Source organism: Alnus glutinosa, chromosome 9 (assembly GCF_958979055.1).
Source record: "Alnus glutinosa chromosome 9, dhAlnGlut1.1, whole genome shotgun sequence".
NCBI lineage: Eukaryota > Viridiplantae > Streptophyta > Magnoliopsida > Fagales > Betulaceae > Alnus > Alnus glutinosa.
The window spans coordinates 17,399,423-17,413,018 of NC_084894.1; the positions used below are offsets into that span (position 1 = coordinate 17,399,423).

Consider the following 13,596-nt stretch of genomic DNA (forward strand, 5'->3'; position numbering starts at 1 on the left):
TCTCAAGGAAAAGCATGCTTTGAGTTTGAGTTTCAGCTTCTTTTTTTTCTTGTTGCTTAATTGCTAGTTTTAATTAATTAATGAGATTATCTAAAACTCTCTATAATTATACTTCCATAATACTGACAGATAAAAAGCCATATTCATTAATTCCCCCTACATGCAAAGTTTCTTGTTGAGCCTATGAACATAACTTTTGCTTTCACTTTAGCCTTGTATATTAAAATAGTGTATATTTGGAAAGCTTCAAGAAATTGTCCGTATCTCGGATTAAGGAATCTCATATATATATATATAACTTTGTTCTATTCACTAGAAGTGTTAGTTTCATGTATCCCAAGTATATATGTTTTTCTTTATTTTCAAAAAAAAAAAAAAAAAAATGTATGTTTTTCTTGAAGTTTTGTTTCTTTTGGGGTAAAATGTTTTCGGCTAAAATTATTTTCCAAAAAAATAATTTTAGCTGAAAACATTTTCTATCGGCTGGCTCGTACGAAAAATCAAGGAATATTTATTATATTTTCATTCAATCATATTAACCTATAAATATCAACTTTTAATTACAACATAAAAACTGTTAATTTAAGTCCTAAGAAAAAAAAAAGAGCCTAAAAATTATGTTTAATTATGCGAGGAAGAGAGACAATGAAGAGGAGCTGCAGAGGCAAAAAGAGCGTGTAGAAGGTCTTTGAAGGTGGGATTGAGATCTAGTGTTATTGTCTGCCGATATTGTCTATAATGTGAACAGGCAATTGTGAAAGAACCCTTGTAGGGCTCATCTGTTCGGGCAAACTAAGACTTGCTTTAACAGGTAAACCCTATAAGAAGCACTCTCACAATTATCTGTTTAGGGGTGTGGGAGAGTGGTGAAAAATAGTTTACGCATATAAGAAGGGTAAACCAATTTATGTCTTATGAATGTTAAAAATAAAATTCAGGTTAAACAATATTTTATGCTATGCCATACACTCAAAAATAAGAAAAACATTCTAGGCAAAAAACAAATGGGCCTTAATAACTTATCATATATACTATAAATTTATATTTTGCTAAACTCACCCCAACGTGTCAATCATACGGGCTAGAAATCAACGCAAATATGAGATTACACTACATCTAAAAGAATGTTTAAAATTACGATTACTGTAGTATTTGTAAAACGAGCAGTGCTATTCGACCCCTTCCCATCATACTTTCATCCGACTTATACATAATTTATTGACTAAAAAGCTGAAGTGCTGTACTTGTACTCATATATATATATATATATATATATATATATATATATATATATATATATATATATATATATATATATTTCAAAAAAAAATGTCACGTAGGTCGGATGATTGTGTGAGGGAAGGGACCGGATAGCACTGCTTTTGTAAAACTACTAAAGAAATGAATTTTGAATTGAATAATAAATGATATAGGATTGATTTAAAATATATTATTTATGATAACCATATGATTGAGTGTAATCCAACGGTAAAGTTGATAAAACACTAATCTAATTAAAATTATTGAGTGGTACCAATTTCACTTCCCCAAAACCGTAGACAGTAGACATTGGGCACCACTATTATCATCGCTTTTAATTTACAAAACCATATAAGTTTGTTCAAGTAACGAATTGGACCAATAATTTGCTAACGTGGCGAGAATCAAACGGAGAGAAAGTTTGAATGGATCGCATCCTACGGTAGTTACTTACCAGTTACCACCGCGAAGAGGGGTAGCTAGAGCCTAGGACTCGCAATAAGACTCTTGCAAGTCGCAACGTCACAAAGGCCGTGTGTTTTGATTTCATCAAGAAAACCTAACCCATGGTTAACCTATCTGACAAAGGGAAGGGAAAAAAATAACCAGGGTTAGTTTGTGGCTGCTCAAGTTAAAACAGTTCCGTCTTCGTGCATGAAAAAAGCGCGATATTTTTATCTACAGCCAGCCATGTAAAATTTCAACCGGCAATAAATTCTGTTTTCAAATTAATTATTATTTTGTTGATTTTGAGATTCGTTTCTGTTTCAGAAAGAGTGACTCATTTTTTGAGATCCGAAAGAAATACTTTTTGCTTTGGAGTGTAGGGATGACTGGATGAGAAGGTATAAACCATCAGATCGATGATTTGTCTCCCGTCTCACAATCTGTCCCTGTACGTGAGCTGAGCCAATTTTAAGTCAGTGAAGTCACTGAATCAAATTCTGCAGATTTTGACTAAAAAACAAACAAAATTCTGCAAAATTTGGAGTTGTCCTTTCTGACAGTAATTAGTATAACAGTTGAAGATTTGGCACAAGCTGTTCATTTCCTGTAGGTCTTTCTGAATCTTTCAAGCCCAGCCGTTGAATCTGCATTTTGAGTGAAATTGATCGGAATCGGGGGACAAAGAGATGTTAGGCAAATAGGCATCGAGGCAAAATGTGTGGAAAGCTCAAAAGTTTTCTGCTAATTTGATTTTAATTAATGCTTTTGGGCCAAACAAAGAAAGGTAAGGGGACTTTAATTTCTAGCCCTCACTCTATTTTGTGGATTTAATGAAGTGGTTCACTTTATTCACTTGTTTTATGCATGTCTGACTTGTTTTGCTTGCTCACAGCATTTACTGAGAGAGACTGAAGCTTCTCCAAGCGCTATATATCAATTATCAAGTACAAGTCTTTATCGCTTTGACATTAAAAAAAGGAAAAAAAGAAAGAAGAAAAGGTATTATTATTACAATAAATAGTAATAATAAAAGCACTGTTTGATCGCTTCTCTCCAAAAAAAAATTCGCATACGAGCAATGAAGGAGGGAGAGAAGAGCTTGGATCCTCAGCTGTGGCATGCCTGCGCCGGAGGCATGGTCCAGATGCCTCTGGTTAATTCCAAGGTCTTCTATTTCCCTCAGGGCCACGCCGAGCACGCCCAGGCCCGCGTCGATTTCACGGCCTTACCCAGAATCCCTGCTCTCGTTCCTTGCCGAGTTGGAGCCGTCAGGTTCTTGGCTGACCCTGAAACCGATGAGGTTTTCGCGAAGATCAGATTGGTTCCAGTGGGAAACACTGAGCCTGGTTTTGATGATGAAGGGGTTCTGGGTAATGAGTCTGAGCATCCAGAGAAACCCGCTTCGTTCGCCAAGACATTGACCCAATCTGACGCCAACAACGGTGGGGGTTTCTCTGTTCCGAGGTACTGCGCCGAGACGATCTTTCCACGGTTGGATTACACGGCGGATCCACCGGTTCAGACGGTGATTGCCAAGGATGTTCACGGCGAGGTTTGGAAATTCAGGCATATATATAGAGGGACACCGCGACGGCATTTGTTGACGACTGGGTGGAGCACATTCGTAAACCACAAGAAGCTGGTTGCTGGGGATTCCATTGTGTTCATGAGGGCTGAAAATGGTGATCTTTGTGTCGGTATTCGGCGAGCCAAGCGGGGAATTGGCTGTGCATCAGAGTCCCCATCTGGGTGGAACCCCGCTCCCTGCCATTCTGATTCGCCATATGGCGGATATTCGACGCTGTTGAGGGAAGAGGAGAACAAATTAATGCGAAATGGTTATGGGAATTCAAGCCCTGGTGGCAATTTGAGAGGAAAGGTAAGGGTGAGGCCTGAATCGGTTATTGAAGCTGCGGCTCTGGCCGCTAGCGGACAGCCATTTGAGGTTGTTTTTTATCCGAGAGCGAGCACGCCAGAGTTTTGCGTTAAGGCCTCGGCTGTGAATGCTGCAATGAGGATTCAGTGGTGCTCTGGATTGAGGTTTAAGATGGCATTTGAAACGGAGGATTCTTCCCGGATAAGCTGGTTCATGGGAACCATAGCTTCTGTTCATGTTGCTGATCCTCTGCGCTGGCATAATTCCCCGTGGCGGCTTCTTCAGGTGTTGTACTCCTCTGTTATTCTTATACCGTTGTGCAACAATTTGGAATATTTTTTTTCTTTGAAATATTTTTTTAAAATTTTCAGAAATTGTGTTTCTTTAGCACTCAGCTTCAGATAATGGATTTTTTTGTAGGGTGAATGGCATTTATTTATGTACTTGGATATTCTCGTTTTATGCATACGCCTTGTATTAGTTTGTGTTACTCTAGAATCTGAGGTCTCTTGAAACTCTTGAAACTTAGGAGTTAGGTCAGGTTTGTGGATTGATTACTTGCATTACCATGCTATGGAGGTTTGCAGACTGTATCTTACCTTTTTAGGCCACTTCTTTGCGACACTGTATCTTAATATTTTCTTAGGTTTTGCTTTACCGAATGGCTTTGTTGCACTTTTTTCTTTTCTTTTCTTTTTTCAAAAGAAAAATATTAACAAATAACCTAAAATACAAAACACTCAAAAGTACTTTCATCATATCAAAACACATTTTCAAAAAAAAAAAAAAAAAACTTATAAAAACTACTAAAAAGCATTAACAGAGTTGTCTCTTGGCTTAATGTAAACATTAAAATTTACAGGTAAACAATTTGCAACCCTGCATGTATCTAAGCTGACTTGCAATTTAAGATGGTTAAATTTTCATAACACATTACGCTTTTCAGTATTATTCTTGAATTGGTATAAATATTATACCCCATATATTCCTTGCGCTTCGATAGCAGAGCAAATTTTTATGCCTAACTTGTGAAGGTTGTGCTCCTGGAGGGATTTAAATATATCTTTTACATCCCACTCATGCAATTGTTAACCCAAAATCAGTGGTCTTATGATGAACATGTTTCCAAACTCTGATGTTGAAAATAGAAAATTACTGCTTCTTTTTTTTTTTTTTCTTTTTTTTTTTTTTCTTTTTTTCCTGGGGAGAGTAAAAAAAAATCACAGTTTTTAGCAAATACATAATGTAATTTTTACACATCAGCATTTACTTGGATTTTAAGATAGATATTAAACATGTTATACTGGGACAAGGATCCTTTTCATTTTAAATAAAATGGATAGTATCCGTATCATGGTTAGTATTTAAAGTTAGTGCATCTAACTGTGTACATCATTTTTTATTATTTCATTTTTTTTTAAAAGACATGCTAACATTGACCTTATGTATTAGATGCATAAACTTTAAATCCTAAGCATGAAATAAATACTATCAATTTTATTTGAAATAGAGAGGATCCTATTCCGTTATTGCAGAGCCTATGCTCAATTTTATCCAGCTTGTAGCATCAGGTTCTCCTTACATCTGTTTATAAACAACATTTCAGGTGACATGGGATGAGCCGGATTTGCTACAAAATGTGAAGCGTGTCAGCCCATGGTTGGTTGAATTGGTATCAAACATGCCTGTCACCCACCTCTTGCCCTTCTCACCGGCAAGAAAGAAGTTACGCCTCCTTCAACAGACAGATCTTCCCCTTGATGGCCAATTTCCAATGCCATCAGTTTCAGGCAACCCCCTTGGGCCAAGCAGCCCCTTGTGTTGTCTATCTGATAACACTCCTGCAGGCATACAGGGAGCCAGGCATGCTCAATTTGGAATATCTTTATCAGATCTCCACTTTAACAGCAAACTGCAGTCAGGGCTGTTTCCATCCAATTTCCAGGGGTTCAATATACATTCAAGAACCTGCAACAGCATCACGACAGGCAATACAAACAACAATGAAAATTTATCTTGCTTGCTAACCATAGGAAATTCTAGTCAAAATTTGGAAAAATCAGATAATGTGAAAAGACACCAGTTTTTGCTATTTGGTCAACCAATACTTACAGAGCAGCAGATCTCTCGAAGCTGTTCTAGTGATACAGTCTCACAAGTTTCTAGCAGGAAAAGGTCATCAGATGGGAACCAAGACAAAGTAAAGTTTCTTGCAGATATTTCAGGATCCAAGCTTGAGCAGAAAGTTTCTTCAAAAAATTCCTTAAGTGCTGGATTTTCATGGCGCCAGGGTTTCCAAACCACAGAACTTGGCCTGGACAATGGTCACTGCAAGGTATTCATGGAGTCGGAGGATGTGGGGCGCACACTTGATCTCTCGGTTCTTGGTTCTTATGATGAGCTGTACAGGAGGCTCGCCAACATGTTTGGAATAGAAAGACCAGATATGCTAAGCCATGTGCTCTACCGAGATGCAACAGGTGCTGTGAAGCAAACTGGAGATGAACCATTCAGGTAATCTTTTTTCCATAATTTTCTTTAGTTTATTGTTGTCATCTTATGGCCTTGCAGATGTACTACTTTTTGCCTTTATGAAACCTCCATGATATCTTAGTATACATTTTTTTTTTAATGCATTTCACTTTATATGTATATAATTTTTGGATCTTCTCTTTTTTTCCCTGTGTTGGAATTGCAGTGATTTTTTGAGAACAGCAAAAAGGATCTCTATTTTAACAGATTCTGGCAGCAACAATATGGGAAGGTAAGAGATCACAACGATACTGCACTTGCGAACGTCTAGATCTTTATTTCCAATCTGTACCTTCTCGTTTAGGAAAAGTCTTTAGGAGATTTAAGATCAACTTCCTACCTTAGTATATATATAAACTTTATACTGCAGATTCTTTGGTTTTATAATCATTCTTCAGAAAGTGATGTTCTTAATGTCGTTCTTCAGGGCGTGGTTTACAGGGATGAGGAATGCTGAAAATGGACTAGATGCATCAAACAAGACAGGTCCCTTGAGCATATTTGCCTAGTACTTCAGAAGCCGAGACTTGATGTTGAAAAAAAAAAAAAAATGAATGAATCCTGAAGGGAGGTGTTTATTTGTTCATTAAATTTAGTTGGGAGAAACAGGAAATGAAACTCCATCTTCTATTTATGGTAATGTCTTGGTGTGTTTGTGGGTTTAAGTGTCTATACGTTTACTTAAAAATATAATTAGGACTCCGTGTTTGCCCTGAATCCATCTTTATGGGAGTTTTCTTTTTTCTTATCTTTCCAAGACACTATTTATAACGACTCAGGGAAAAGCGCTAATCATATCTGCTTTATCACCTCAAAAGGACTAGTCAATTTGGAGTTTCCTAAAAATTATTTATAAAACTCAGTTTCACATAATAACTAGACAATGTGGGACTTAGCACTCATGATTATCTTTATAAACCACTCACTCTATGTAAGGTATTCATCTCTTCCCAATATGGAACCGGGGTGTTACACTAGTGCTTGTATCCAAAATATATGCTTATTAGAGGCGTTATGGCATGAAAGTCTTTTTTTTTTTTTTTTTTTGATGCACACATCTTTTCCTAGCCCAGGTTGAAAAGTTTCGTCTCTAGTGAAGCTGATCACTCTTAAAGTGCAAGAAAAAAACTTATGAACCTGGGCAATACATGGAGACCAGTGCTAATACTTGGCCTAGTTTCTTATAAGTATGTGGATTAATTTGGGACAGCAAGATGGATTGCAATCCAAGAATACGACTGCTATGCCATAATGGAATTTCAATTTTTAATAGATCCGATTGGATACCATTATTAATCCACCACCTTTGGCTTTGAGCATGCTCTCCAAAAAAAAAAAAAAAAAATCAACTGTTGTAATTATTGACTGAAGATGTTAAAAGTAAGTACCGCCACACACACGTGACATTAATAGTTGTGAAAATATACCTCTAGGCTTTTGACTTCATGGGCGGGCAGTTAATTAAGGGCCTCTCTACCCTGAAGCTTTGGTCAAATATTTGCTACTCTCTCATTCAAAAGAAAAGTAGGCAATTCTCCCTCCTCTTTGACTTGCTTCACTTCAGTTGGCCTTTGCTGTTCTTTGATATCAATGATCCACCTAATTCTCACATGCTCCATTATTAGAGTCTGAGTCCTACTAATCTTTTGCCTCCTAACACCCCGGAAATTTAAAACAAAAAAGACTGCTTTTTGAAGTAGATCGAATAATATGAAAACGAGGTGAAAAGTCATCCTCTAACGCTTTGTGTTTGGAACGACTTTAAGGTGTATAATTGGAGGAAAATCCTCCCTCCTCCCTCCTCCCTCGTCTATCATATATCTCTAGCATCACCGAACCTTGGGCATTGACTTATGCTTTAAAAAATTTCTAAATTAACCCCCACAAAAGCTAACACAGAGAGTTTTGTTTGTTATGCGATTTTGGTGAATAAATTATGTGTCAGGTTTTAAAAACCCTTGCTAGAACAAACAAACTCGACACAGAGTGTGCAAGAAATGATTGGTCTTTTAAATTTGAACTTCGAAAACTTTTAAAAGGCAGTTATTAAAGCCAAAAAAACTAGTAGGTCCTATTATTTAAGACAATTGTACACGGTGTCTTTTTCAATAATTTATGGACCACTGGAGCCTCTTCAGTCGTCAGGGCTTTGGGATCTGAAATCCCAGAGAACATGGCCTCCGTCCATGGCTGACTGTTCGGACAGTTTGACGGCCAAGCTGGGTCTCATTCCTCATCCATGGTGGGTGACCTGGTCCCTTTGAATTTTGTAATCCCTAAACAAAGCAGTGTTCAGTCCAAAGCAACACACACGTGGGGAGGGACCCATGCCAATGACTGACAAAAGGGTTGAGAAGTTGAAAGTGAGCAACATACATATATATTCACGTGCGGTCTCCCAATTGAATCGCCTTTTTGGTGGCCGGGCCTTTCGCCCTTTGATGGGTTTCGCTTTGACTTTGTTTTTTCTTTTTTTCTTTTTTTTAAAAAAAAACAAATCTTTTTTTTTTTTTTTTTATGGATTTACTAATCTCTCTATTTTTCTTCTTTGCTTTGGGATAACAACACCACTTACCAACCTTTAAAATATATTATAAGAATTGAGTTCTTGTCCAGAATTTGGATGATTTTTACCAAGGGATTATAAATCATGCTCATCTATCACCAATTCTAAACTTGCTAAGGTATGTTATAGATTGTTAACTTCATAGTGGACAAATACATCTTTTTCGAAGCATTTATCTCTCCAACTTCTGATGCGGGATGTTGAGACAGATTCCGGTAGGTGACGTGTCGATCAGCAATTCGTTGAGGTGCTCCTTCTAAACCTGCAAGTAAAAACTGCGTCGGGGGGTGGGGGGGTGCCGACAATCCCACTCCGATGCTTAAGTAAGTGTATAATTTTGAGAGTAAATGCTCAGAGTAATAGTAAGGAGATTAATTAGCGTACCTTAATATTTGAGGGGACCTTGGTATTTATAGAGATTGAGGTGCAGTTGAGATTATTTCCTATATATCCGGGAATCGGTAGTTGAAGAAGACGTGGCCTCGGGCGCATGGATATTTCAGGTTCCACGACCGCTTATCCCGGGCGCACAATCTTATACGAGCAATATGACATTGATGAAGCTCCGGGCGCACGATCTAGTTTCGTGTCGTGCGTCGTGTCCCTTAGATCCCAGGTATTCCCGAGATATACGAGGACGTTGGTATCGATTGGTACCTGGGTCGGATAGTCGGGTCGGTTGATGGATGACATTTTATTGAACCGCTCTGTCCCGGTCGGGTGGACCCAATGGGCCTTGTGTTCGGGCTGGGCCTGGCTACCGAGGAGGACAATATTTTTCCCAACAGCTACCCCCCAATTCTCTTATACAAATTTTGTGCTTAAGAGAATTTAAGAACAATCAACCGATGTTAACTTGCTTTATGTTTTACAACGGAATCGGATGCGTACAGCCGAGAATAATCAATTGGCCTTCGCTTTGTATCTCAAAATTGAGTCGGTGGCATACCTAGAAGGTTTCACTTTATCTGTTGCGTCAACCGAGAGACTCTTTTGTCATTTTCGAAAATCCCGCACTTATTCGAGAGAATCCCGCACTTTTTCAAATTCAAATTTTAAACTTCGCTCGGGCGGATCCCGCGTTTCAGGATTTGTTGACGTAGACGACAAGCGTATTTATTGCAATTCAACGCCGATTCAGCTTTTGAGGCATATTGCGGCTGTCAAGTGTGAAACCGGAGACCCTTCGGCTGCCGGTTTGGAAAGACGGAAACTGGAGGAGTCCTTTTAGCTCCCGGTTACTGGAGACCGGCTAACCCAGGTCACCCCGTAGTATAAATACTCCTCGAATTTTTTTGAACTTTCAAACCTCTCTCAATTTCCTCCGAAACTTGCCCGCACATCATTTTCTCATTTTCTCTTACCAAATGTCTGATGCGGAAGAATTCGAAGCGGTCGATGTCCCAGAGCTTGAAGAAGAAGAAGCTCTGTCCGACGATGATGTGATGCCCGAACTGGGTGACGATCTGGTTCAGGGAGAGATGGTCCACCGGCCTCTTGTGCCTCTCGATCGTCGAGGGGCTTCGAGGATTCGAATCGGGGACGAGTTCCGTCTTCGGAACAACTATGACATTCTTCCACCAGTTCTTCTACACTTTCAGAATCCAGTCACCCTGGAGATCCAAAGGGGTGACATCGTTATTTACGAGCGGATGCTTCTGGCCGGGCTTCGGCTCTCCTTTTTGGACATTGCTCGGGAGCTAGTGTTGTACCTCGGGGTTTCCCCGAGCCAGATCGCGCCGAATGCGTGGAGATACCTATTCACGTCTTTCATCTTATGGTGTACGGTGCTGGAGGCCCAGATGACGATTCCGGAGTTCTTCAATGTGTACAGGGTCAACTATAAAAGAGAAGGTGTTGTAGAGTTCACCGTTCGGGAGAACCTGATTTTTATTTACCTTTCCCAGAGTTATTCAAACAACCAGGGGTGGAGATCTGAATTCTTTAGGGTCTCGGGTGAATGGGAGTCGGCTACACCCATGGCAGAGGACTAGAGGATGTCCTGGGAGTGGAGACCCCTTCAAATCGATTTGAGGGAGGCCCCAGCCCTAAATGCAACCGGGAGGAGGAGGGTTGCTACCATGTTAACCTTCTCTCAGACTCCAACAAATGTCTTTAAGATCGACTACGACAATATTGTCACCGATGAGAACATGCAGAAGGTTCTCAAATACCATATTCCTACCGACAAGGTTTGGTATGACCGGAAAGGGAAAACGCTGGTGAGGAAAACCGGGAGCGAAGCAGCTGCTACCCCACGGGTCAAGGCCTCAAGGGTGGCTCCCGGGTCGAGGAAGAGCGTTAAGCCGAAAACAACAGCTCTTCAACAGAGAAAGGTTAGCAAGTCAACCACTATTCCAAAAGCAATAGTAATGCCTCGAGGTGACTATGCCTCAGCCATCCTTGCCAAAGTACTCGAACCCGAGAGCGGGTCAACTGGAGCTTCCAGACAGAAGACGCCGACAACTTCTGCTTCAACCACCCCACTTGAACCCGTTAAACTTTCGAATGTGTCGGTAGAAGCAGCTGAGAAAGGGGCTCCAACTGCTTCGCCCGAGAATCGTCCGGCTGGACCCACCCCTGCACCTGGCTCTGTTGTGATCGAAATTGGAGACGATCCTAAGGAATCGGGCATGGAGGCTTCCCCAGTTCCAGATGCGGCCAAGCATAAAGGGAAGGAGAAAGTGCAAGGGTCACCAAAGAGGGCTCGTTTCACCTCGGATCCTTTAGAATACGCGCTCACTCGGGCCAGTGAAGCCGAGCTTCTCTTTGGTCGCCCGCGTTTTATACTGTCAACAGTGTCGGTCACACAGGAGGTTCCAGCAAAACCCTCCCTTCCGGATTCCGCCACTTTAGTCACGTCAACTGTCGGGGAGTCCTTGGGATGATCTTCGGTAAAAGAGACTAAGGCTGGCTTGGAATCCGACGCTGGTTTGGTGTCCGGAGACCAATCGCCAGTAGAGCCTGAAACCCATCCGGAACCCGAAAATGTCTTGGGCACCGGGGACCGCATGGTGAAAGAGCCGCAGGGTCATCTAGGAACTGGGACCTCGGGTTTGTTGGAACCGGTCGGAGACCACTTAGATCGGACTGAGGTGTTAGATTCCCGGAAGCCGAGGGGCCTGAGGGGCACCAGCCCGAGACTCGGAATTCCTCGCCGGTTCTCAGGGAAGCCAATACCTCCCGACCAGGAGCACTAATAGATTCTCTAAGGGAGGGTTTACTGGCTTCCCCCTTGGAGGTTCTGATGGAGATTCTCCCGGAGGAGTCTTCATCTGTGGCCGGGACTAGGTCCTCGGGAGAACTTGCGGAATCGATACTTCATGCCCAGCTTCAAGTAAGTTTCTTGAGTTGAAAGTAATCTCTTATAGCCATTGTTTTTCTTATTGTTATTATTATTATTATTATTTTTGTAGGGCATAAGGTCGGTGGCCTTGTGGCGAAGCCACCGGGGAGCCATCAAAAATCAAACCTCTCTGAAGGCAAAAGTTGCCGAGATCCAGTTCCGAATTCAGGAGTTGGAATTTGAGGTGTCTCGCACCGAGGATTTGGAGTCTGAAATCGAGGCCCTAAAAAAGGACATTCAGATCCGAGATCGAGCCATCGAGGCTTGGGACAAGGATCTGGCTTTAGCTCGGAAGAAAGCGGAGGAGGCTCGTGCCCAGGCGCTTGAAAGTGAAAAGACCCTCGATCGGGTGTTGATCAACCTGACTGAGGCTAATGAAGCCAAGACAGCTCTGACTGCTCGGGTGGCCGAGGTACAGTTGGAAAAGGACTCGCTGGCAGCAGATAAGTAGGCTCTAACTGAGAAGCAAAAGGAGGCTCATGCCCGGTACAAGAAGCTTTGGAAGAAGAGCCATCATTACAAGTCCAAGTCCAAGCGCCTGAAAAAGCAACTTGCCTTGGTCCCCTGGCTCCGAGGTCTCAGCTGGGGCCGGGGATCAAACTGGGGATTTGAGAGTTTAAGAACTATACTTCTCCACTCGAAAGTTTTCGAGGTCGATCCGGAGACCGTGACTCTTGATTTTATCGGGATGCCAGAAGCTGCCACCAACGAGCTTCAGACTCTAGGAGTAGAGTTCTTTCCAGATATGGAGGACTGGACCGAAGATGCTCCAAATCCTTATTGAGACGACTTGACATCTGGGCCTTCTATCTCGGACTGTACTCCTGGGAAAGAAGAAACCGAAGAGGTAGAAGTTGGTGATAAGGGGGACTCGGCAGGGAGCCCCAACTTGTAAATTTTTTTTTTTTCTTACCCGGTTGTATTTTGAACTGAGATTTTAAGTTTTTAACCAGAATTACTATTTAAAATAATTGTTTTAATTTGAAAGTGTTCAACTGCTACTTGTGTTGAGTTGCTGCTTGTACTACCGTTAGTTTGTCTAGGTTGATTTGAGCTGGTTTGACCGAACCAAGTCACCCCCCAATGACTTAGACAAATTTGGGAATTTGTCCGAGTCATTACCGAGGAACATGACCAATGCGTGTGTTCTGAGTCAGTTTTGTTTCAAACCGAGTGTAAATAATACTTTTGATTTGATCTAGTTTGATTTGAACCGAGTCACCCCCTAATGACTTAGACAAATTTGGGAATTTGTCTGAGTCATTACCGAGGAACATGAACAGTGCGTGTGTTCCGAGTCGGTTGTGTTTCAAACCGAGTGGAAATAATACTTTTGATTTGATCTAGTTTGATTTGAACCGAGTCACCCCCCAATTACTTAGACAAATTTGGGAATTTGTCTGAGTCATTACCGAGGAACATGACCAGTGCGTGTGTTCCGAGTCGGTTGTGTTTCAAACCGAGTGGAAACAACACTTTTGATTTGATCTGGTTTGATTTGAACCAAGTCACCCCCCAATGACTTAGACAAATTTGGGAATTTGTCGGAGTCATTACCGAGGAACATGA

The 13,596-nt window shown here is 41.1% G+C and overlaps 1 protein-coding gene across 1 annotated transcript; it reads left to right on the forward strand.

The window, feature by feature from the left end:
• The first annotated feature begins 2,245 nt into the window (after positions 1–2,245).
• LOC133878118 (auxin response factor 18) lies at positions 2,246–6,832 on the forward strand. Its single transcript, XM_062316620.1, has 5 exons — positions 2,246–2,491; positions 2,600–3,868; positions 5,190–6,097; positions 6,282–6,347; positions 6,543–6,832. Exons 2-5 carry the CDS (start codon positions 2,786–2,788, stop codon positions 6,622–6,624), a joined length of 2,139 nt encoding a protein of 712 aa, XP_062172604.1. The 5' UTR covers positions 2,246–2,491; positions 2,600–2,785; the 3' UTR covers positions 6,625–6,832.
• The last annotated feature ends 6,764 nt before the right edge of the window (positions 6,833–13,596 follow it).

What these genes read in the sequence shown, in the direction of transcription:
- LOC133878118 (XM_062316620.1), top strand. Translation starts at nt 2,786, where the DNA reads ATGAAGGAGGGAGAGAAGAGCTTGGATCCTCAGCTGTGGCATGCCTGC. An exon ending in ACTGGAGATGAACCATTCAG is followed by an intron (nt 6,098 to 6,281) that starts GTAATCTTTTTT and finishes TTGGAATTGCAG; the next exon opens with TGATTTTTTGAGAACAGCAA. An exon ending in GGCAGCAACAATATGGGAAG is followed by an intron (nt 6,348 to 6,542) that starts GTAAGAGATCAC and finishes GTCGTTCTTCAG; the next exon opens with GGCGTGGTTTACAGGGATGA.